General features: G+C 38.1%; 1 protein-coding gene across 1 annotated transcript in view; it reads left to right on the forward strand.

Moving 5' to 3' along the window:
* Positions 1–26,142, forward strand: part of MSH3 (mutS homolog 3) — a 381,560-nt gene that overhangs the window by 147,471 nt on the left and 207,947 nt on the right. Inside the window, exons 9-11 of the mRNA XM_042781327.1 lie at positions 4,724–4,836; positions 6,705–6,819; positions 23,593–23,677. Of these exons, the coding sequence (XP_042637261.1) occupies positions 4,724–4,836; positions 6,705–6,819; positions 23,593–23,677 (313 nt within the window). The remainder of the gene's footprint in view (positions 1–4,723; positions 4,837–6,704; positions 6,820–23,592; positions 23,678–26,142) is intronic.

Genomic DNA, 26,142 nt, shown 5'->3' on the forward strand with positions numbered 1-26,142 from the left:
GTTTCATTCTGTTGTACGTAGGGTTGCTATGAGTCAGAGTTGACTTGATGGTAGCTAACAACAACAGCAGTAGGAAACTAAGACACAATATGATGGAATATTATTTAGTCATAAAGAAATCTGAAGTTTGGGTACATGATACCACATGGATGAGCCTTGAAAACATTATGCTTACCAATATAACCTCTAAAACCTTGGACTTGTCCCAGTGTTTGGAATCTTTGTTATTCATGGAGGGACTTCAGACCACACCTACTTCACAGGTTTTGCTAATGTGCTGAGCCTTCAGTGAAGAATGGCCAGGTCAGAAAGACTCACCCTAACCTTGTGGGAGGAGGGCTGAAAGTTGAGTTCAACCACGAGATCAGTGATTCAATTAACTATGCTTATGTAATGAGACCCCAATATGTGGAAGTTCCTTGAACTTCCTGGTTGGTGAAACCATCCATGATCAGGAAGGTGACATGTCCCTTTTTGAATATGAAAGCTCCGTGTTAAGGACCTGCCCAAATTTTGTCCTATGCATCCCTGTGCTGGTTGTGATTTGTATTCTTTTTGCTATAATAAAAGCGCAGTTGTAAGCATAGCGCTTTCCTGAGTTTTATAAATTGTTCCAGTGACTTTTCAAACCTGGCTGGGGTGGGGGTGGGGAAACGTGGAATCCTCAAATTTATAGCCAGCAGATCAAAATAAGAGGAGTCCTAAGGATTGCTGAGCTTATGGCTGACAGTGGGAAACCCCAAATTAGTAGCCAAAAGGCCAGAAGTGAGGGTGCTTTGCAAGCTTTCAAGCTTGAGGCTGACATCCAAAGTCTTGAATAAACTTGGCAGTCTGGAGCACAGTGCCCTTTAACTTGTGAGATCTGCACTAGGTCTGGTGGCTAGGATCAGAAGAAGAAGGTCTGCATTTGTAGTTGGTATCAGGCCTGAATAGTAATTGATTTGCTAAGGGAGTTATTGTTTATGGGGTTCTTAACTTCTGTTTTGGGTGATGAAAAACTTTTGGAAATAGTGGTGATGATTGCATAACATAGTGAATGTACTTATTGTCATTGAATCGTATGTTTAAAAATGAATAAAATGGAAAATTTATTGTTGTGTATATTGAACCAAAATAATTTTTTAAAAATTACTGAGAAATAAAAGAAATAATGAAATAATTAAAGTAAAAATAAGAGGTATACTGTTACATATATAATCTTAAAAGTATAGTAACTGAATGAGAAAAGGAAGTTGTAGAATGATAATAAAGTATCATGTATCTGAAACTAAACACATGAAATAATGTGTGAAGATTTGTATCGTGTAAAGTACAAAAAAATGTGAGTAGTTGCCATCAAGCTAATTGCAATGCACGGACGGCTACCTATGTGCACACAATGGGACTGTGCCACAAAGTTTTGTAGACTGTGACTTTTTGGAAGCAGATTACCAGGCCTGTCTTCTGAGTCAGCATCCTTTCTGCTGGTGGTCTAGTACTTAACCATTTGTGCCACCCAGGGACTCTACAAAAAAAACTAGAAGCGGTAAAATTGTACACCAAATTCAAGATCGTATTTATGTGTGAGGGTGGTAGAGAGATGAATGTGGTCAGAAGGGATGTGTATGGGCTACAGTTATATCTATAATGTTTTATTTTGCTTATTTTATTTAAAATGTCCTAAAGCAACATATGACAAACTGGTAAAGACTTAATAAAACTGGGCGGTGAATACTTAGACTTTTCATATATTTCTCCATATTTTCTGCATGCTTGCAACTTTTTAAATTGTTTAAAATACACTTTATAGGACAGCATTTCTAACCCAAGATAATAACCCAATAAGCTATTAAAAACAGAAGCCATATTATAATATTTTTTAAGGACTAAAAATTTCAAGTAGAGAAAAAATACCGTAAACAAAATCCGAAGACAAATAATCAATTGGGAAATTATTTTTAATAACCCAGGGTTAGTATCAACAATATAAAACACATGTTTAGAAAGTGGGAAAAAAAAATATATAGAAAAAAAGAATATAAATGGGCAAGTTACAGAGGAAACAAATGTGTATGGCTAAAAATACAAAAAAAGCTATTAAAATTACTGTTGTTGTTGTTGTGTGCCATCGAGTAGGACCTGATTCATAGCAACCCCTCCTTGGGTTTCTGAGGCAGTATCACTATGGAAGTAGATTGCCCCATCTTCCTTCTGAAATTACTGAGACACCATATAATGAAAATTAAAATAGCAATGAGATACTTTATATTTTTTAAATTGGAAAAAAGAAAAAAAGGGGGTGGGAGGGAACATTTCCTATTACTGCATTGGATAACAGTGAAGGATATGTTCATGTATTAGGTTGTAGCGTGAATTTGTTATGACCTTTTTGAAGAGCAGTATGGCCATCATCTATTAAAATTTAAGATACCTGTCCCTTTTAAGCCATTAATCTCACTCCTAAGAATTTACCCTTAAAAATGAAAGAACAAGTTTGTAAAATTTTATCTATTAGATGGTTTATTGTGGGTTTATTTGTAGAACCTGAACCAAGTGAATATCCAACAATAAAGAAATGATTGAATAACTTATGACATTCATATCCAGACTATTTTAAAGTCATTACAAAGAATGAGTTATAATTAGGCCATTTTATATGGAAGAATTTCCAAGCATTATAGTATTTTTATGCAAATAACACTTGCATTTTACCGTTTTTTTGCAAACCATGCAACTACCTTGCATATTAGTTTCCTACAGGTGCTGTGTGTGTGCTAGGTACATTGTATGTGAAAATATGCTATTATTTAGGGATGAAAACAAGATGTAGAAAAGTTTTTATGCAGTCATCTATTTTAATCAAACAGTGATAATTTCCCATAGGCATATATGACTAATCATGTATAATATGATACATGCTTGTATATGATCCTATAACCATGAAAAAAAATACAGAAAGTTTGATGATAGACTCTTAACATGCATGGGTTGTGATAATTAAAGGGGGTTGGGGAGTCAAGCAAAACAGAGAATGCAAAAGAATGCATTATCCAGAATGGAAAATAATGATTTTGTTTATGCGTTTATGTAACTTTATATGTTTCTGTTGTTAGGTGCCACTCAGTCAGTTCTGACCCATAGAGATTCTACATACCATAGAATGAAATGCTGCCCAGTCTTGTGCCATCCTCACATTGTTGCTAAATATGAGCCCATTGTTGCAGCCACTGTGTCAGTCTATGTCATTGAGGGTCTTCCTCTTCTTTGCTGACCCTCTGGTTTACCAAATACGATGTCCTTTTCCAGGGACTGGTTGCTCCTGAGAACATGTCCAGAGTACTTGAGGTGAAGTCTCACCATCTTCACTTCTAAGGAACATTCTGGCTATACTTCTTTCAAGACAGATTTGTTTTACTGACAATCCATGGTGTATTCAGTATTCTTTGCCAACACCATAACTCTAAGGTGTCAGTTCTCCTTTGGTCTTCCTTATTCACTGTCTAGGAGCTCTGGTAGCATAGTGCTTAAGGCACTTGACTGCTAACCAGAAGGCTGGCGGTTCAAACCCATCAGCCACTCCTCGGAAGGAAGGTTGGGCAAAATACTTCTGTAGTGATACCCCCTCGGGAACCCAAGGAGGGGTCGCTATGAGTTGGGTCCGACTCGACGGCAAATAACAACAATAACAACATTCACTATCTAGCTTTCTCATGCATATATGGTTATTAAAAATGCCATGGCTTGGGTCAAGCATGCCTTAGTCCTCTAAGTGTCATCTTTGCTTTTCAACACTTTAAAGAGGTGTTTTGCAGCAGATTTGCCAAATGCAATACATCATTTGATTTCTTGACTGCTGCTTCCATGGGTGACTTTATATATGTATTTTTTTTAATTTATTTTTTTAAATCCAACATTTTGTTTCAAGAATGAGAGTTCATTCAAGGAGAACTTAACTGTATTTGACTAGAGGTTATGTTAGAAATGGACTTAGCAAAAAGTTAACTAGACAGAGATGCTACTCAAAGAAAGAACTGTATTGTATTGCTAGAATATTTAAACAAATAATAGAAAACAAGATTCAATTTTTCTGCCTTCATATTTATTAACAAGTAATTCACGTTAATATTCTTCTTGAAAGGATATTCATCAAGTAGTAAGCGATGTAGACCACCACTTGTCTCAGATTTTTGTGCTGTGGTGGCTTGCATGTTGCTGTGATGCTGGAAGCCGTGCCACTGGTATTTCAAATACCAGCAGAATCCCCTATGATGGACAGGTTTCAGTGGAGCTTCCGTAGTAAGACTAGGAAGAAAGACCTGGCAATGTACTTTTGGAAAAAGTTGGCCAGTGGAAACCTTATAGATACCAGTGAAACACTGTCTGATACATACTGGAAGATGAACCCTTAAGTTTGGGGGACACTCAAAATCAAACATAGCAGTGATTGTGATGGTGGCAGAGGACTGGGCAGTGTTTTGTTCTGTTGTACATAGGATCACTATGAGTTGGAACCAACTCAGCAGCTCTTAACAAGTGATACAGAATACTGGTAGAAAAAATTAATAGTTATATTTTATAAAATGGTGCCTTTTAGCTGGGAAACTTTAAATCTCTTTCTCTCTCTCTTTGTTCTCCATTTTGGGAGAGTATGTATCTCTTTAACTAAAAGTCAAAGCAAGGCCTAAATGCAGACAGTTCAACATTATGGATAATTACCTTTGAAATTTTCTTTTTCCTCTTTCAGTGCACAGGATGACAGAATTCGAGTTGAAAGGATGGATAACGTTTATTTTGAATACAGCCATGCTTTCCAGGAGATTACAGATTTTTATGCGAAAGATGTAGTTGACATCAAAGGTAAATGTTTTATACGTGTTATCCATATATGCCCTCAAATTTAACTAAGTTACATTTGGATAAAGGTGTGAGTTAGACTTTCAGTCTAATAAAAACAGGGCCTTAGGTTGTTGCTGAAGGTCATTGGTTCTGGGTAGAATCTTGACTTCCCTGCAGGAGACACAGGTTCAGTTCCCAGCCAGTGCACCTCATTTGTAGCCACCACCTGTCATTGGAGGCTGATGCGTTGCTGTGATGCTGAACAGGATTCAATGGAGCTTCTAGAATAAGATGGCTAAGAAAAAGGTTTGGAGGTCTACTTCTGAATATCTGCTCTGTGTAGCGAGTAGTGGGTGGACCTGCAGTCCATCATGGGGCTGCTGCAGGACTGGGCAGCATTTTGTTCCATTGTGCGTGGGCTCCATGGCAGCAAACTACAAGTCATTACCAGCAAATAACGGGAGGAGGTAGAGGGAGGAGTTCACTGTAACATCACTGAAGCTCCTTCCTTTGTAATTGTGATCTTTTGATGGTGTTGACATATTTATTGGAGTGTTAGGAAGAGTCAGTTACTCACCAGCTTTCCTTTTTGCTTCTCTTAAATATGGTTCATTACTATCCTCAGAATTTTATAGAATATTTTGACACGTTCTGCCGAAGGCTAGCAGTTTAAAAGATTGGTTGCCAGAATTAAAATACCAGAATGTTAGTGCCAGAGCATAAATAAGTAACAGTTATTTATCTATCTCACATTCTCTCCACCACCCAACAATACTTGATATAGCCCGTGTCTCTCATACCTGCCACACCAGCTAATGTTAAGACAATAAGAGAAATAAATTACACAGTGTGTTAGTAGATGATAACTGCTATGAAGAAAACAAGGCAGGAAAAGGACTGCTCTTTTAAATAGTGATGAAGAAAGGCCTCACTGAAAAATGGCCCTGAACAAAGATTTGAAGGAATTAAGAGAAAAAGCCATTAAAAAAAAAAAAAAAAAAAATGGAGGAGCAGTGTTTCAGGCAGAGAGGACGGTCATTATAAAGTCTCTTATACAGGAGTGTGCCTGGCATGTTTAAGGAACAGCAAGGAGGCTGTGTGCTGGAGCAAAGTGACTGATGGAGAAACTATTAGGAGGTGAGGTAAGAGGTAAAGAAGAGATGGGAGGCAGATTGTGTACGAGTGCATAGTCAGTCCACTGTAAGCACTTGGGCTTCTACTTCGCAGTGAATTCGAGATTTTGGAGGATTTTGGTCAGAAAAGTGACATGTTCTGATGTACATTTTTAAAAGGATCCTTGTGATTTCTCTGTTAAGGATATTCTATCAGGAGTAAGGATGAAGCAGGGAGAAAAGATGGAAAGCTATTGCAGTATTCCCAAAGAGAGATGAGTGTGGATCATACACCTTATTTTCCTCACTTGGCAATACATTGTTGATAGGTTTCTGTATCAGCACTGACAGGTGTAAGTGATTTCTTTTAGTAGTTGCATTGGAATCTGGATTTACAAAAAAGTTTTAAACTGTTATTTATGTTCGCATATGTTGTCTCTAGTTTTTTACTGGATTTTTCTGTAAAAACTCTTTGCAAACAAATTTTCCACTGAACATCCTTGACATGCATGTTGGGTATTTCTGGATCAAAAGAATCGAGCATTTAAATTTTAAAAATGTTTGCTAGATTGCTGTCCAAAGAGATTCATTTCATCCTCAGGAATGCCCTTTTCTCATCTCCTAGGTTTTCTTAATCGTTCACATTTTTCCACAGGGCAATTTTAGGAGTTATTTTATAAATTATTATGTGAATAACCACAAAATAAGTTTTGTCAACTTAAAAGTTGTTTTAATAATGATGAATAATAATTTTAATGAGGGCATACTGTTTTTTAGGTTCTCAAAATTTTTCTGGCATTATGAATCTGGAGAAGCCTGTGATTTGCTCTTTGGCCGCCATGATAAGATACCTCAAAGAATTTAACTTGGAAAAAATGCTCTCCAAGCCCAAGTAAGGGATTTTTCGAAGACTAAAAGATTATAATAATTAAAAAAACAACGAGGTTATATTAATAGTATTTCTTAAATTGAGCTTGGTAACTACTATATTCAGAAAAGTTTACTTGCTATCGATAAAATACCCTAATTGGCAGGGAAGGGGGACACGAAGCAAGGGTAAACTATTTGGTAGTATTGCTGAGGGATAGTAAAAATATTGATTAATTTATAATATTGATAGAATCCTTAAGAATCCTGTCAAATAATTTGTATTCATGATAACTATTTGTTGTCTTATATCTTCGACTATAACATTGTCTTTTGTACTAACTGGATTTAGAAGTAGTAGTAGAAAACATTTATAACATGTCATTGCTTTTCTTATTTTTGGTTTCAGTTCTCATTTTAAGAACAAGAAGTTGGAGATAAAGGGACCAGCTGCTAATATGGACAACTTTTTAAAAGAATGATTAACTTTGTAGATATTCTAAAGTTTAAAACCTAATATAATAGGCATTGTGGAAAAATACTAGTTTAGTAACAAGTAGAATTAAAAAAAGGCAGCAGATAATTTTCTTGTCATTTTAAATTTTACTTTTTTAACCCCTTGCCTTTGCCTCTGAAAAATTACCTTCCATTATATTGATTCCAAGGAGCCCTGGTAGCACAAAGGTTAAGCACTTGGCTACTAACCAAAAGGTTGGTGATTTGAACTGTTCAAGTGGCTTTGTGGGAAAAAGACCTGGTGATCTGTTTCTGTAAAGGTTACAGCCCAGAAAACCCTATGGGACTCTTCTGTTTTGTCACATGTAGTCACTATGAGTTGAAATTGACTTTACAGCACCTAATAAGAAATACAACATAATGATTCTGGATAAGTAAGCTACTTCCCATTTTATAGAACTTGATGGACATATAGGAACTGGCTCAATTAAAGGGCAGAATGTGGATTGGGGAACCAAGAGGTGTTGCTGGGTAGAGGTTGTTGAGAATCAAAAAAAGGCAGTGTATTAGACTGGGTTCTCTAGAGAAACAAAACCAGTAAAGCTTATATATATGTATATATATAGAAACTTATCTTAGGAAAATGGCTCACACACTTATAGAAGCTGGCAAGTCCAAAGTTCCTGGATCAAACATCAAGCTGGAGGCTTTTCCACGTCAAACTGGAGGCTTTTCCCGACTCTTGCAACCACAGGGGCTGTGGAGCTCAAGGCTGGAAGGCAGTACACCGGCTGTTGACTCCAACGAATAACAAATTCAAGATCTCCAGGCTGAATGGTGGACTGTTCACTCACGGATAGTTGTAGGCAGCACAACAGAATCCCGATCCACAGAAGAATGTCTCTTTTCCCAGGATGTCCTTGGATACACTGGAAGCAGGCCACACCCCTAGGGAAACTTCCTTTCAACAGATTGCCTGCTCAAACATAATCATCTGATCCCATCATGGGAATACCACTCACAGCAGCTTAAACCACACAGAATTGTGGTCCAGCCAAGTTGACACACAGCTCCAACTATTGCAGGCAGGCACTTGGGAATCTTTTTGTAATGCCTTTTTGGTGAGGGGTCTATGTGTTATTTACGATAGAACAGAATATCATCTTTGCAGGTTGTCCTTTTCAGAAGCTAAATAGCTGGCCAACTGACTGGAAGAGATGCATATTTGTACCCATTCCAAAGAAAGGTGATTCAACAGAATGTAGGAGTTATTGAACAATATCATTAATATCATACACTAGTAAAATTTTGCTGAGGATAATTCAAAAAAGGTTGCAACAGGACATTGATAGAAAAATGCCAGAAATTTAAACTAGTTTCAGAAGAGGATATGGAACAAGGGATATCGTTGCTGATGTCACATGGATCTTGGCTGAAAGCAGAGAATACCAGAAAAATAATTACCTGTGTTTTATTGACTATTCAGAAACATTTGACTGTGTGGATCATAACAAATTATGGATAATATTGTGAAGAATGGGAATTGCAGAGCACTCAGTTGTGCTCATGAGGTACCTATATATATAACAAGAGGTAAGAGTAGAACAAAACAAGGGGATACTGCATGGTTTAAAATTAGGAAAGGTGTGTGTCAAGGTTGTATCCTTTTACCATATTTATTCAGTCTTTATGCTAAGCAAGTAATCCGAGAAGCTGGACTATATGAAGAAGAACACAGCATCTGGATCTGATGAAGAATTATTAACAACCTGTGATAAACAGATGACATGACCTTGCTTGCTAAAAGTGAGGATGACTTGAAGCACTTATTGATGAAGATTAAAGACTACAGCCTTCAGTACAGATTATACCTCAACATAAAAAAACCCCAAAATCCTCACAGCTGGACCACTAAGCAACATATGATAAATGGGGAAAAGATTAAAGTTGTCAGGAATTTCATTTTACTTGGATCCACAATCAACACCCATGGAAACAGCAGTCAAGTAATAAGATGACATAGTGCACTGGGCAAATCTGCCGCAAAAGGCCTCTTTAAAGTGTTAAAGAGCAAAGATGTCACTTTGAAGACAAAGGTGCATCTGGCCCAAACCATGATATTTCCATTAGCCTCATAAGGATGTGAAAACTGGACAATGAGTAAGGAAGATTGAAGAATAGTTGATGCATTTGAATTGTGATCTTAGGGAAGAATATTGAAAATACCATGGATTGCCAGAAGAACGAACAAATCTGTCTTGGAAGAAGAATGGAATGCTCACAGCATGCCCGTAGAAGCAAGAATGGCTAGACTTTGTCTCATGTACTTTGGTCATGCTGTCTGAAGGCACCAGTCCTTGGAGAAGGATATCATGCTTGGTGAAGTAGAGGATCAGAGAAAAAGGGGTAGATCTTTAAGGAGATGGATTGACACAGTGGCTGCAGTGATGGATTCAAGCATAACAAAGATTGTGAGGATGGTGGGCAGTGATACTTCTGTTGTATAGAGGGTCACTGTGAGTCAGCACCTAACAATAATAGAAACAAATGTTCTTTAACATGAGCATGGATTCATTGTGTTATATTCACCCAATGGAATGCTATACAGCAATGAACATGAACTTACTAGAGCTACATGTATCAATTTTAAGAATTTGTTTATATGTTGAGCCAAATCAGGTTGCTAAAGTATATACCATTTGATGTACATAAATAGAATATACCATTATGTGAAATTAGAAATATCTAACATAGTGCTATATACTTGTTAAGAATACATACATATGTAGGGAAAGTATAAAGACATGCATGAGATGACAGAAAACAAATTCAGAAGAATAGTTTCTTCTCTCCACTGGTAAAGAAAGGGAAGCAGTAGAAGTTAGTGGGGGAAATGACAGGGAAGTTTATTTTTTTAACCTGAATGCCACATTAATCTATATATGCTTAATATGTCTGAAATACTTCATTAAAATGTTAGACCCTGTCATTGTATCCCATCGAATTATATCTAAATCTCCAATGGTCCAATGGTAGGAGCAGCAGCCAGGAATCCAGGTAAGGAGAGGGACCCAGGCCCCACCCCCAACTGGCAGGAAAGTGGGGAAAAGAGAAGCGAGGGGGCCAACAGAGCAGAGCAGCAGCCAGGGATCCAGGTAAGAGGAGTGACCGAGGCCCCACCCCCACCACCCAAGAAAGCGGGCAAAGAGAAGTCAAAGGGGCCAACAGAGCAGAGCAGTGCCAGGGATCCAGGTAAGGGGAGGGTGGAGAGGTTTTGAATAGCTAAGGGAGACAAACTTGTCTATCAGTTTGTTGTACTGTTGTGGCTTGCATGTTGCTGTGAAGCTTGAGGCTGTGCTACTGGTGTTTCAAGTGCTGGCAGGGTTGCACATGATACACACGTTTCAATGCAGCTTACAGACTGAGACAGACTAGGAAGAAGGAAGAAGCCATCCATTTCTCAAAGAATTGGCCAGGAAAACCTTATGAATAGCAGAGAAACTGTGATACAGTACTGTGCAACTTTATGAATAGCCCTGAATTGTTATCTGATACAGTTCAGGAGGACGAGCCCCTTAAGTCAGAAGGCTTTCAAAATACAACTAGGAAAGAGCTGTATCTTCAGAGTAGGACCAACCTTACCGATATGGATAAAGTAAAGCTTTCAAGACCTCCATTTGCTGACGTGGCACCACTTAAATTGAGGAGAAACAGCTGCAAATATTCATTAATAATAGGAACATGGAATGTTCGAAGGATGAATCTAGGAAAATTGAAAGTTGTCAAAAATGTAATGGAACACATAACGATTGATATCCTAGGCATTAGTGAGCTGAAATGGACCGGTTTTGGCTATTTTGAATAAGATAACCATTTGATCTACTATGCTGGGGATGACAGTTTAAAGATGAATGGCATGGCGTTCATCATCACAAAGGATGTTTCAAGATATGTCCTGAAGTACAGTGCTATCAGTGATAGGATAATATCCATGCTCCTACAAGGAAGACCCATTAATACTACTATTATTCAAATTTGTGCACTGACCACCAAAACCAAAGATGAGGAAATTGAAGATTTTTATCAACTTCTGCAGTCTGAAATTGACCAGACATGCAATCAAGATGTCTTAATTATCACTGATGACTGGAATGCAAAAGTTGGAAACAAAGAAGAATCACTGGTAGTTGGAAAATTTGGCCTTGGTGACAGAAATGGCACTGAAGGTTGCATGATAGAATTTCGTAGGACCAGTGACTTATTCATTGCAAATACCTATTTTTCAACAACACAAATGGAGGCTATACACGTGGACTTTGCCAGATGGAATACACAGGAATCACATTGACTACATCTATGGCCAGAGGTGATGGAAAAGCTCAGTATCTTCAGCCAAAACCAGGCCAGGAGATGATTGTGGAAAAGACCATCAACTTGCTCACATGCAACTTCAACTTGAAGTTGAAGACAAAACAAAGTCCATGAGAGCCAAAATATGACCTTGAATACATCCCTCCTGGATTTAAAGACCATTTAAAGAATAGATTTGATGCATTTAACACCAATGACTGAAAACCAGAAGAATTGTGGTATGAAATCAAGACCATCATCTATGAAGAAAGCAAGAGGTCATTAAAAAGATGAGAAAAGAAGGAAAGACCAAAATGAATGTTAGAAGAGACTCTGAAACTTGCCTGTGAACAGAGAGTAGTTGAAGCAAATGGAAGAAATGACAAGATAAAAGAGCTGAACAGAAGATTTCAAAGAGTAGCTTGAGCAGACAAAGCCAATTACTATAATGAAATGTCCAAAGACCTGGAGTTAGAAAACCAGAAGGGAAGAACACACTTGGCATTTCTCAAGCTGAAAGAACTGAGGAAAAAAATTAAGCCTTGAGTTGCAATATTGAAAGATTCTATGGGCATAATATTGAATGATTCAGGAAGCATCAAAAGAAGATGGAAGGAATACACAGAGTCACTGTACCAAAAAGAACTGGTCGATGTTCATCTATTTCAGGAGGTGACATATGATGAAGAAGCAATGGTATTGAAGGAAGAAGTCGAAGCTGCACTGAAGGAATTGTCAATGAGCAAGGCTCCAGGAGTTGACGGAATACCCATTGAGATGTTTCACCAAATGGATGTCCCACTGGAGGCACTCACATGGTTATGCCAAGAGATTTGGGGGACAGCTACCTGGTCAACTGACTGGAAGAGATCTGTATTTGTACCCATTCCAAAGAAAGGTGATCCCACTGAATGTGAAAATTACTGAACAATTCCATTAATATTGCATGCAAGTAAAATCTTGCTGAAGATACAGCAGTATATTGAAGAGAACTTCCAGAGGTGCAGGCTGGATTCAGAAGAGTATGTGGAACAAAGGATATCATTGCTGATGTCAGATGGATCTTGGCTCAAAGTAAAGAATACCAGAAAGATGTTTACCTGTATTTTATTGACTATTCAAAAGCATTTGATTGTGTGGATCATAACAAATCATGGATAACATTAAGAATAATGGGAATTCCAGAACACTTAATTGTACTCATGAAGAACTTGTACATAGAGAAGGAGGCTGTCATTCGAACAGAACAAGGAGACATTGCATGGTTTAAAATCAAGAAGGGAGTGTGTCAGGGTTGTATCCTTTCACCATACTTACTCAATCTATATACTGAGCAAATAATCTGAGAAGCTGGACTATATGAAGAAGAACGTGGCATCAATATTGGTGGTAGAATCATTAACAACCTGTGATATGCTGATGACACAAGTTTGCTTGCTGAAAATGAGGATGATTTAAAGCACTTAGTGATGAAGATTGAAGAATACAGTCTGCAGTATGGATTACATCTCAATATAAAGAAAAAGAATTTCACAACTGGACCTATGAGCAGCATCACAATATATGGAGAAAAGATTGAGGTTATCAAAAGACTTCACATTGCTTGGTTCTGCAATCAACACCAGCGGATGCAGCAGTCAAGACATCAGATGATGTATAGCACTGGGCAAATCGGCTGCAAAGGACCTCTTTCAAGTGCTGAAGACCATAAATGTCTCCTTGAGGACTAAGTGCGCCTGACACAAGCCATGATATTTTCAGTTGCCTCATATGCATGTGAGAGCTGGACAATGAATAAGGAAGACCGAAGAAGAGTTGATACTTTTGAGTTGTGGTGCTGGCGAAGAATGCTGAAAGTACCATGGACTGCTAAAAGAAGTAACAAATCTGTCCTGGAGGAAGTACAGCTGGAATGCTTCTTCGAAGTGAGAATGGCCAGACTTCGTTTCACCTCGTTTGATCATGTTGTCGGAAGAGACCATTCCCTGGAGAAGGATGTCACGCTTGGTAAGGTGGAGGCTCGATGAAAGAGGAGAAGGCCCTTAATGAGATGGATTAACACAGTGGCTTCGGCGATGGACTCAGTATAGCAAGGATCACAGAGCTGGTGCAGGACTAGGTGGTGTTTTGTTCTGCATAGGGTGCATAGGGTCACTATGAGTTGGAGGTGACTCGATGCCACCTAACAACAACAACGACAACAACAGGAGACTTATTACAGAGTTGGGTCTGTGTAATTGTGTTGGTTCCTCATAAAGAAAAGAGATCAGCTACCTGGCATTTGATTGTTTGTAGCAAGGAGCCTCTAAGTGGAATTAGTGAATAATGCTTGTCCATTAGAGTTATGTTTTCTGTCTGCTCCTTCTCCCCCAAGCAGAGAAATATTAGTGTTTGAATAAGAAAATAGCCTTTTTTTTTTCTTTTAAATCATACTAATGTGTTTTGAGGTGGAAGAAATTGTATCTCGAAAAATAATTGAATATTTCTCTTATTATTTCAAAATAAAAATAATACTAAATAGTAACACCTATATATACACACATACTGAAATTTAAATACCTTAGTATTAAATTAGCAAACCTCTCAATCAGTTCACTGAAGGTGACCATTTTCCCTTTGTGTTTGGTGTTGGTGGTGAGGATGCTCAGGGAACTGATTCCGCTGCTGCCTTAGTATGGGTCTCATGTGCCTGTAGGGTAATGCCCTTCTGCATTCCAAAGAACTCTGCCCTAACTTCAGAGCCTCATGTTTATATATTTTTAGCATCCAGCGTATGCCCAACGTCTAGCAGGCAGTCAGTAAATACAGGATAAATGAATGAAAAAAGGAATTGTTTCTCTGAGCTGGAGTTGATTTTTTTAAGTTGCCAAAATGTCAGTGGGAACGAGAGTTAATAAATAAAGATAATGATTTGCTGGTACTATTGCTTTGCTTAAAAATGAAGTGTGAGTGATGTTGATTTTATTGGTGATGTGTAAATAGACTTTGAAGATAATGCCACTAAAGTAATTCTGCACTTCTTATCTTACATTTGGAAAGATTGTAACCTCCCAAGGTGATTACTTTGGAAGACATGAATGAGTTCTTCTGTGTGTATTAAACATTCATTTGGATTCCTTTATAATCATATCTTCTGCTGAACTTTTACTTCAAGAGCTGTGTTATCATACTGGTGGTCTTAAATCACTGGCATTTCTTGTTGAAATTTAACTAAAATCAGGATCCACAAGATTCAGTTCTTGTTTTTACAAGAATGCCAAAACACATTTTTGTCTCTCAAGTCAAGTTTGAAGACATATTTTAGAAGAGGATTCACATTCATTATACCAAACAAGGTTTTCTTACTTACTGATAATTGTACTCTTGCAGTCTAAGTCGCCATCTGTGATGTCCCAGCCGATCAACCTTCAGCCTCTGTCAAAGTCTGAGTTTCCATGTGTGGTGGTGAAGTTTGTGTGTCAACTTGGCTGGACCTGGTTGAGTGGCTGGACAGCTGGATGTAGTATTCCCCATGATGGGACCGGTAATCAATTCCATGGTGGAATCTATTGGAGCAGCTGAGTAGCTGCTTTGGGTATGTGGTCTGCTTCCTGTCTGTTCTGGTTACCTAGTGCCACTCTGACAAGAATATGCCACACATGAGATGGCCTTAACAAACAGGAGTTTATTCTTATATTTGGAGGCTTTAAGTCCAAGTTCAAAATGCCAGGCTCTAGGGGCTGGGTGAAAGCCCCTCAACCTTGGGGTCCAGCTCTGCTTCCTATTCCCGGCCCACTGGAGCTAGAGGCTTTTCTTCACTCAGACAGCTGCTGGCTGCTGAGGCTGAGAAGCCCCAACGTTGACAAGTAAAAAAGGCACAGTTCTGATGATACCAAACCACATGGCAGGCCGTTAACTTAAGTCCATTGTAAGTCCCAAAGTTGGCAGAGCACAGCAGGCTGTTCAGCAAAGACATGGCTACATGCAGGATCTAAGTGTGCCATCGGCTTGAGACCATTCTCAAAGCTTCTCCTTATATACAGGAAGCAGACCACATACCCAAAGGCAGCCACTCAGCTGCTCCCAGTAGATTCCACCATGGAGTTGATTACCATTTTCATCATGGGGAATACTTCATCCAGCTGCCCAGCTACTCAACCAGGCCTAGCCAAGTTGACATACAAACATAACCATCACACTGTCTATAAGATACAGCTTTGGGAATGGTCTCTAGCCTATGGCATGCTTGAACCCTGCATGTAGCCGTGCCATTGCTCAGCAGCCTGCCATGCTCTGCCAACCTTGGCACTTTCAAGAGACTTGAATTAATAGCCTGCCATGTGGTATGCTAATATAGGGACTGTGTCTTTTTACTTGTCAACCTTGGGCTTGTCAGCCTCAGCAGCCAGCAGCTGAGTGAAGAAAAGTCTCCAGCTTCAGTGGGCCAGGAGCAGGAGGCAGAGCTGCAACCTAAGGTTGAGGGGCTTTCACCCAGCCCCTAGAGCTTGGGAGTTTGAACTTGGACTAAAAGCCTCCAAATTGTAAAAATAAACTCCTGTTTGTTAAAGCAAAAAAAAAAAAAAAAAAAAGCTGTGTTCTCAGGGGAAGGAAAGTATGTTTGACTTGAGTTGTCTTGTTTAGGAAATGCTTTTACACAAGTGGCTGTATACTCCATATATTACATTTTGATATACATTTATTCAAGGGTCTTTATGCCTTTACAATGGAACTTTAAGTTGTTTTAGAAAATAACACCACCTTAGGAATTGTTCTTAAGGATGCAAAGTTAAGTGAGGTTTTGTTAAATAAGACAAATTCTGAATTTCCAAGTTTGTTTTGAGAGTGTAAATATGTTAGCTCCACAGCAAACTTGTATCATAGAATGTGAGGAATATTAGAGAGTTACTAGGGCAGAGTAGCTTAATTCCTAAGTTCATGACATTCTAATGGAATTGGCTTTTTTGGTTGTTGCAAATGAGTACTTGTTAACATTAAAGAACTCACGTGTTGTAGTAATTAAGACATGTGGCATCTAAACAAAAGGAAGGTGATTGGAACCCATCAGCCACTCTGTGTGAGAAAGATGAGGCCACATGATTCTATAAAGATTTGCAGCCTTGGAGACCCAATGTGTGTGTGTGTGTGTGTGTGTGGGGGGGGTGGATTTACAGCCTTGGGGACCCAATGAGGGGTGTGTGTGGGGTGGATTTACAGCCTTGGGAATCCAATTAGGGGTGTGTGTGGGGGGGTCATTATGAGTTGGAATAGACTGGATGGCAATGAGTGAGTTTCATTAAGAATGGTGTAGTATATAATCAGAACTTCAAATAGTTTTGTTTTTTTTTTTAAAACATTTTATTGAGGTTTAGGTGGAAGTTTACAGAGCAAATTAGTTTTCCATTCAACAATTTATATATATTTTGTTTTGTGACATTAGTTGCAATTCCTTCAATGTAACAACACCCTTTCCACTTCCTCCTTTGGTTTCCTGTTTCTATTCGTCCTTTTTTCCTGCCCCTTCCTGTCCTCTGAAATTTGTTTTGGGGCAAATGTGCCCTCACACAGGTTTTGGAGATTTTAGGATATGATGAGAAAATCTACCAAAGTTGGACTGCAAAATACTTTTCTTAGAAAACTTTTTATGATAATAGATTGTGAATATGTGGTGATTACTTTTACTAGCAAAGTACATTTAATATATAAGCTATCTTAAAGGCTTTTAAGCAATTTCCAAAATAATCAAGTTAGTTTCACAGGATGAAATATTCCTCCTTCCCTCCCTCCCTTTCTGCTTCCCTCCCTTCCTCATGTAATAGTCAAGAATTAGGAGTGGAGTTGAAATGATGGCTTCTTAATTGGATTACTTTATACCATGGAAAATAATTATTACATATAAAACAAATTACTGATTCCACAAACAAGGCAGGAACAGTATACGTTGTTTATTTTTAGTATCATATTACAGAGAATTTATGGTGGTTTTAGGAACCATATAAGAGTGAAAAGAAATATGACAAAATTCAGAAGTTGGAAAAAATTTAAATTAAAGTAGGAAAGCAAGACCAGGTGAATAAAATAACATATGATTTATACTTTTCAGTAGTTCTGTATAATTGCCAAAAATGCAATGAGAATTTTGGTCTTGATTTCATTCATTCATTCATCAAAGATTTTTGAATGTCTACTGCATACCAAGCACTGTTATAGGCGTTGGGAATAAATTGGTGAAAAAAACAAACAAAATTACATTTTTCATGGAACTTATGTTTTAATGGGGCTGTATAAATAATAAACTACTAAAAAAATAATGGGACATGTTAGAAGCTGATAGCTACTTTTGTTGTTATTGTTGTTAAGTGCCATCGAGTCGTCTCCGACTCATAGCGACCCAGTGCATAGCAGAACGAAACACCACCCAGTCCTGAGCCAGCTACTATGGAGAACAATAAAGCCAGTATGGGGGTGCATAGGAAATAATCAGGTGAGGTAGGTGAGTTGTCTTAACAACTTAAACAGAGAGGGCAGGGAAGGTTTCATTGAGAAGATGACACTTGAACAAAGATTTGAAAAATGTTGAATTGGCAAATGTTTTATTATATAATTTTATACCAATGAAAAAAAATACAAGCAAACAAAATCCAGCAATATATAAAAAGATTATACACTATGTTTGTTGCTGTTGTTATGTGCCGTCGAGTCGGACCTGACTCATAGTGACCCCTCCTTGGGTTTCCGAGGCAGTACCACTACGGAAGTAGATTGCCCCATCTTCCTTCTGAGGAGTGGCTGGTGGGTTTGAACCACGAGCCTTCTAGTTAGCAGTCAAGTGCCTTAGGCACTATGCTACCAGAGCTCCTATACACTATGATCAACTAGTATTTAAACCAGGAATATAGGTTTGGTTTAAAACTTCAAAAATGAGTTGAGGTCACACAGCATATCAGTGAAATAAAGGACTAAATTGCATGGCCATCTCAATAAACGGAAAAAGCCTTTGACAAAATTCAACGCCCTGTCATTATAAAAACACTAAAGAAACTAGAACTGAAAGGAAACCTCTTCCACCTGATAAAGGACATCTGTGAAACCCTCCCAGTTAACATAGTTAATGGTGAAAGACTGAATGCCTACCTCTTACGATTAGGAACAAGACAAGATTGTCTTCTCTTGCCACTGCTATTCAACATTGTACTGAAAGTTCTACCCTGGGCAATTAGGCAAGAAAATGAAATAAAAGGCATTCTGATTGCCAAGGAAGAAGTAAAACTGTCTCTATTTGCAGATGACATGATCTTGTATCAAAGTCAAATCCCATATAAAATTATTATTATAAGACAAAAAAGAATGTTTAGCAGAATAATGTCCTTACACCTGAGTGTGTGCCAGAGAGGTGTGCCCGCAAATGAAATAACCAACTATTTCAAAATGAGCTAAAAGATACTAAGAAAATGATACTAGATGTGAAAGAACACATAAATGAAAAGTAGAAAAACTCTGAAATGTGATAGGATTTAAGAAAGAACTAACAGGAAAAAGATCATTTGAGGAGTGAAGAATAAACTAGAAGAAACACAAATGTGAATAAACATAACACATAATACTGTAAGATAAATAGACCTTGAAAATGGAGATGAGCAGAAGAGAGTCGAGCCAGTATGCCTAAGACTGCTGTCCTTAGAAAGCTTAGAAAGGCCTGCTTGTTAAGTTGGCTCTTGGCTGGCATATGGAAATTTGAATTTTGGGAGGCTCTTACATTCCCTCATAAGGATGACTCCCTACTTAATTTTTTGTGTGTGTGTGCAAACAGTATTGTTTATACTAAACTCCTCTTTCTTTTTGGGAGTTTGAATTTTCTTACATGCCTATGCAACCAGCCTCCAGTGAAACCCTGAGCAATGAATTTCTGATGAGTTTCCCTGGTGGACAGCATTTCACACATGTTGTCATAGCTTGTTGCTGGAATTGGAATCTTGTTCTTGATTTCCTTTGGCCTTTGCCACTTGTATCTTTTCTCTTTCCTGATTTTGCTTTGTATCCTTGCTTTACAGTAAATCATAGGCATGAATAAAACTTAATGCCGAGTCCTGTGAGTTCTAGCAAATCATCAAACTTGTGGATGGTCTTGCAGTCTCCTGACACACTTGTCTTAGTATTTTCCTCTTAATCATTATTGGCAACGTACAGGAATGCAAAGCAAGAAGTGTCTTCTTTAGGAGGTGTATCTTTTTAATGTTTTCATAGCCTGTTTGAAAATTCTTAAGAATGTGTCTAGTATGCCATCATATTTTCTTATGTTTAATTATAAATCCGTTAGAAGTACATCTACAAGAAACTGAAGTTTTATAATACGATACATTATATAATTCATCCATAAAATTAACCTCCCAAAAGTTGAGTCAGTAATGAATGTTTGAGCTCTGAAAACTGTCCATAGGGAAAATTATTTTCAGCTCTAGATTTCTGTGTAATGTGGTAGATTTTCTTGTATGTTTATTTCAGTTTTTAAATAATACTAATATTTCAATAGAATCTTCATAATGGGTTGGTTTGTCAGATAATAACTGCACATTTACTGCCTTTGTCTAAATCAGAAAGATTGATTTTCCTTCTTTTTTAAAGTAAGATATAAATGATACAGAGCCTTCCATTTCTCTCACAAGCTTTCAGCAAGGACATTTTCCTCCTGTTATAAAACTTGAGAAAAAAAGGCATTCTTTGTATTTCTGTTGTCTGAAATATTAATGAAGTATTTTCCCTTCACACTCACAAGATTTCTATCCAGGTTCAGATAGCATGCACTCTAGCCAGTTACTGTTTATGAAGTTTATTTGAAAACATAAAATTTGGCTTCTTCCACCAGGGTAAATAATTTAGAATTGCTAGAGTGTTTCAGGTCACTGAGAATATGCTGTTGAATACCTGTGGATACTGGCAGATGCAACCCTTAGTTCAGAAATGTAGATAGTTCCTAATGTAAATAGGCACTGACAAAAGAAAGTATCTTTTCTATCTGGAAGGAAGAGCCCAGTTCCGGAGTACATTATCAACAACATATGAGGAACTCAGAAGCATAGTTAGTCCTTGTAGTTACTTGATAAATAGTGTTCCATAGAAATCAATCCAATTTAAGATTGCCCAATGGCGTAGTACCTAAGGCATTTGACTTCTAACCAGAAGGCTGGGGATTCAAACCCACCAGCCACTCCTCGGAAGGTAGACTGGGCAATCTACTTCTGTAGAGACACTACCTCGGAAACCCAAGGAGGGATCTCTGTGAGTCGGATTTGACTTGACGGCAGTGAGTTTGGTTTTGGTTTTGGTTAGTGGTTGAGTTATCTTAATAAAATCAGTGCAGATAGTAATTTAAAGAAACTACATGCTTCTTAGGGCATTAGTTGGAAATTTAGAGAACTTATTTAGTAAAGACAACACCACCACCAACAACAAAAAAGCACATTATTAATATTGCTAAGTAAGAGAAGAACTTATAGTTTTATTAAGTAGAGATCTGGTGTTATGTGCTAATTGAAGATAATTTGGACATTTCACAGTTACTGCATTCTTTTTGGTAGATTGTGGGAGTCTCTAGTAATTATATGTAGATGAGGGCTCTAGACCTCTTCTTTACCTCCTCTGTACCAGATAGATGTTAGTCCAAACCAAATTATGCCATCGTTTAGCAAGCAGGCATAAAATGAGTCATGTAAACTCCATGAAATTCCCACTCCCTGTCTTTTTTGATATAATTTGACCATGAATTCTTGTGAATACCTGTCAGCTAAACAGACAACCACTGCCTGGTTGTTACTTCTTGAAAATAATGTTTTATATTTTATAACTATAGCTGGGTATTTCACCGACATTGCTGGGCTTTATTACTTACAGGGAAAAAGAACCCAACATTGTTGGCTTCCCATAGGAAGATGGCAGGTATTTATTGAGCAACTACTTTCTGTTAGGCCCTGACTGAAGGTGCTGCAAGATGAATAAAATACAAACAACCCTTGCTTTCAAGGAGCTTCAACAATTATAAAGTGTAGAAAACTAATTCAAACCCTCTGCTGTTGAGTCAATTCCAACATATACAAACCTGTTTGTTTGGTTAAAACTACCCTATAGGGTTTCCAAGGCTATAAATCTTTATAGAAGCAGACTGCCACATCTTTCTTTCTCCTGCAGAGTAGCAGGTGGGATCAAACTTCCACCTTTCTGGTTAGCAGCTGAATGCTTTAACCACTACACCACCCAAGCTACTACTTAAGAAGGGTAGAACAATATAAATTACTGTAATTCAAGGCAAACTAAGTATTATAAGAGGGATAGAAATGTGCTACACACTCCTGCTATCAATCAGTGTTCTAGTTGTTTCTCTCTGAAAATCATTAGTAAGTTACCATCTTTTGGAAGTGAGATCAGACCTGTAACAAATGAATTGCCACTGCTAAAGAACAGTGTTCAGTTACTAGGCAACATTCTTAATACACAGTAAGTTATTTTTCTTTTTTAGGGCTCCCAGGGACTTAGTTAAGAGGGTCTTTCCATTACCCAAAAGCTGAGAATCTAAATGTAGAAGGAGCTCTCAGTGAGGACTAGCTCATTGGGCTCTGATTTTAGGCTCGCTAGATTGCTGGAGCTTTGATGGCGTAGTGCCTAAGGCATTTGACTGCTAACCAGAAGGCTGGCGGTTCAAACCCACCAGCTACTCTATAGAGATACTGTCTTGGAAACCCAAGGAGCGGCCGCTATGAGTCGGAATTGACTCCACGGCAATGAGTGAGCTTTAGATCCCTGGAAAGGAGCTGTGATAGTGTGGTACTTAAGTGCTTAGTTGCTATACAAAAGGCTGGCAATTTGAACTCACCAGCCACTGTGCAGGAGAAACATGGCAGTCTGCTTTTATAAAGATTACATACAGCCTTGGAAACCTGATGGGGCAGTTCTCTGCCCACAGGATCACTCTGAGTTGGAATCGAGTCACTGATAATGAGGGTTTTGTTGTTGTTCTTGCTAGACTCCTGGATGAGTGCTTGTTTTCATAACTGCCTTGAGAAAATGGATTTCACTTAAATCTTGTTGGAGCCATGAGAAGTGTGATTTGGCTTATAACCTAAAACACTCATGATTTCCTTCCAAATAATTTTGTGACCAGCCATTATTTTTCTTGCCTTTAAAAATAAGTCATCAAGTCTGTAAGTGCTGTTGACAGAAATATCTAAGAATTGGTGTATAAAGGGAATTATTAGTAATGCATTGACAGATGCACTTTTTAACATGAAAGATAATACAGTCAAAATTGGAATTCTTTGTAAGTTTATTAGTCATATTGGAATCTCAGTTCTCAGATCTATTGATAATTATTGAACTTTGTATCTAGTTTGGGGTAGTTATAGGAACGCTGACTTGATGGCACACAACAACAACAACAACAACAACAACATAGGAACATGAGGAGAATGTGAATTGTCCAACTGGACTTAAGGAAATAATTTCTGCTACTTTATTCAGTTTTATACTCTACTAAATGCCTTAATGTGTGTTGTTAATTGTAGAATAAATAACATTTGGTGCACATATCAGAATGTTGAATAAAAGCTTTTAAAGTGCTGGTAAAGATGGTGTCATGCTAAAGCATGAGGAGGGCAGTTTTAAGTATCTTGGCATATTTTCCAGCTAATTGCATAGTTTTTTACTGAAGATGCCATCCCCATGCTCTGCTGATGATAAAAGACTGTGTCAAATATTTTGGAAATATTTTGAAAATGTGGGTGTTTTTACTTCCCTTCCTGTTCTCTTTGTCAGGGCAGGAGCATCTCTTGTATTAATCTGTTTAACAACCGCAGCATCAATAGCAGACAGTGTCCTAATGAATTTTCCTTTCGTTTGTTTAAGTTTGCTTTCCTATTAAAGTGTTCACTTTTGTCATAATGTTACTGGAATGTTTGTAGTGCCTAAATTAGTTTTTTTATTTTTTCTGCACTTATATCATGGATGATTATATTTCATTCTTTTACAGGAATTTTAAACAATTGTCTAGTGAAATGGAATTCATGACAATTAATGGAACAACACTAAGGAATCTGGAAATCCTACAGAATCAGGTCAGGCAACATAAGGGCTAGTTGATTCAAAATGGTTTTGAAAGGTGAGATATCAAGCTGTTCTTAGGAGTGCAGATGAAAATCACAATAAGTGTTGTCTTCAGCTGACAAGTCTGCCTGTCATCTGTTTATTACTTGATAACTGTGGCATGCAATTTTTGGAGAACCAAACGTACTGAAATACTTCTTTGGGAGCTACAGAGCTGTCTTTTAATGATTGAAGGATGTGCCCAATTTCTGTATCATGAAAGGAACTTAAGAACAGGGAACTTGGTTTTAAATATTTCTCTGAAAAGACATCATCTTTGAGAATTAAAATGGAGTGGATTTTTTTTCTCTGCTTGATTATATTTTCTCTATATCCCTTTAACTTTTTGTTGAGATGTCTGCAGTCTTATTTCACTGTCTAGCATATAAAACAAGCTACTGTGATACACAGTTCATGACTGTAAGATGTATAATATTTCACTTTACAGATTTTCATCATTGTGTATCTGCTCTTTATTGGTGAATTAGGAAAGTCATGGAGACATTAAAATTATTGCTTGCATTTATTAAATTATCACTTGAAACATATTATATTATAAAACTAATGTTACCATAAAACGATGAAAGCAAAAAGCAATTCCAACTCATTTGATTAAGTAGTCATTTGATCTACATCAAATGATTTGAAACTCTTCGAAAATGTTCATTACTATTTTGAATTAAAGTAAAGGCTGAATTTAATCTCCTGATCCTGGACCTGTATAATATCAACTGCTTTTCCTGACTTACTTTCTCCCTCATCCAATCCATCCTATACTTGAGTCAGATGTACTTTAATTTGGTAACATTTCTGTCTTGTCTTTCCATTACCCAAGCTGAGAATCTTTCCTGCAAGTCTCTGTCATCAAGTCTATGTACATTCCTGGAATAGGAAGCAAGTAGTAGGAATAAAAGAACACTACTTTGGTGAAGAAGCTCAGAATCTGTGGGCACAGCCCAGGCATTGCAGGCTTTCCTTACCCTACCATATACTTCCAATCAATTCTTACTGCAGTGGAGTCAGTTCTGAAATAAAAACCCTAAAGCAAAATCATGTATACTCAAAATACCCTTGGAAATCCCTTATAGTTTCAACATAGATCCTTTTAGAAACTAAGGCTTTGAAATGGCTTGTTCCATTTCTGGCTCTGGTGGCACAGTGGTTAAAGATTTTGGCTGCTAACCAAAATTTCAGCAGTTCAAACCCACCAGTCCCTCTATGGGAGAAAGATGAGGCTGTCTGCTTTTGTAAAGATTTGTAGCTTTGGAAATCGGTGATAGTTGGAGTTGTGTGACAACTTGACTGGACCACAATTCTGAGTGGTATCAACAGTTGTGATGTGGGTTTTTCCTAGGATGAGATCAGATGTATATGTTTTGAGCAGCCAGTCTGTTGAAAGAGAGTTGCCCTAGGGGTGTGGCCTGCTTCTAATATATTTATGGACATCCTGGGAACGTGAGGCACTCTTCTGTGGATCTGGATCCTGTTGGCTGCCTGCGACTGTCCATGAGCAAACAGTCCACCATTTGGCCTTGTGATCTTGGATTTGTCATTCATCAGAGTCAACAGCCGATATATTGCCTGCCAAACTTGAGCTCATCAGTTCCTGCAATTGTATGAGTCAGGAAAAGCCTCCAGTTTGACATTTGATCCCAAAACTTAGGACTTGCCAGCTTCTGTAAGTGTGTGAGCCATTTTCCTAAGATAAATTTCTCTCTCTCTCTCTCTCTCTCTCTCTCTCTCTCTCTCAGCTTTTCTGGTTTTGCTTCTCTAGAGAACACAGCCTAACACATTTGGTACCGAGAGTGGTTCTAGAGAGACAAAATAAAAAAGATGGGCTTCCTAAATTGGTTCTCACCGATTCTGTTTTAGTTCTCCAATTTGATTAATCATAAAGGCACTGGTGACTCTGCTTCCATTAGTCAAGAGGGCCCAGAACAGCAGAAGGCTCTGCAACAGGTTCAGGCTGCCATGCAAGCTGCTCTACCACTTGGTTTATGTGATCTGGCTGATCCAATGGTGCTTGAAGTCTCTGTAGCAGATAGAGATGCTGTTTGGAGTCTTTGGCAGGTCCCTGTTGGTGAATCACCATGTAGACCCTTGGGATTTTGGAGCAAAGCCCTGCCATCTTCTGCAGATAACTACTCTCTTTTTGAGAAACAACCTTTGGCTTGCTATTGGACTCTAGTAGAGACTGAATGCCTAACCATGGGCCACCAAGTCACCTTGATGCCTGAGCTGCCCATCATGAACTCGATGTTGTCTGAAAGACTCATAAAGTTGAATGTGCATAGCAACACTCCATCTTTAAATGGAAGTGGTATAAGAGATTGAACTCGAGGAGGACCTGAAGGCATAAGTAAGCTGCATGAGGAAGTGGCCCAAATGCCTGTGGTCTCCACTCCAACACTGACTCTGTGATACGGAACCAGTCACA

Source organism: Orycteropus afer, unplaced genomic scaffold, assembly GCF_000298275.1.
Source record: "Orycteropus afer afer isolate SDZICR_OR568_19922 unplaced genomic scaffold, OryAfe1.0 scaffold00107, whole genome shotgun sequence".
In the NCBI taxonomy this organism is placed as follows: domain Eukaryota; kingdom Metazoa; phylum Chordata; class Mammalia; order Tubulidentata; family Orycteropodidae; genus Orycteropus; species Orycteropus afer.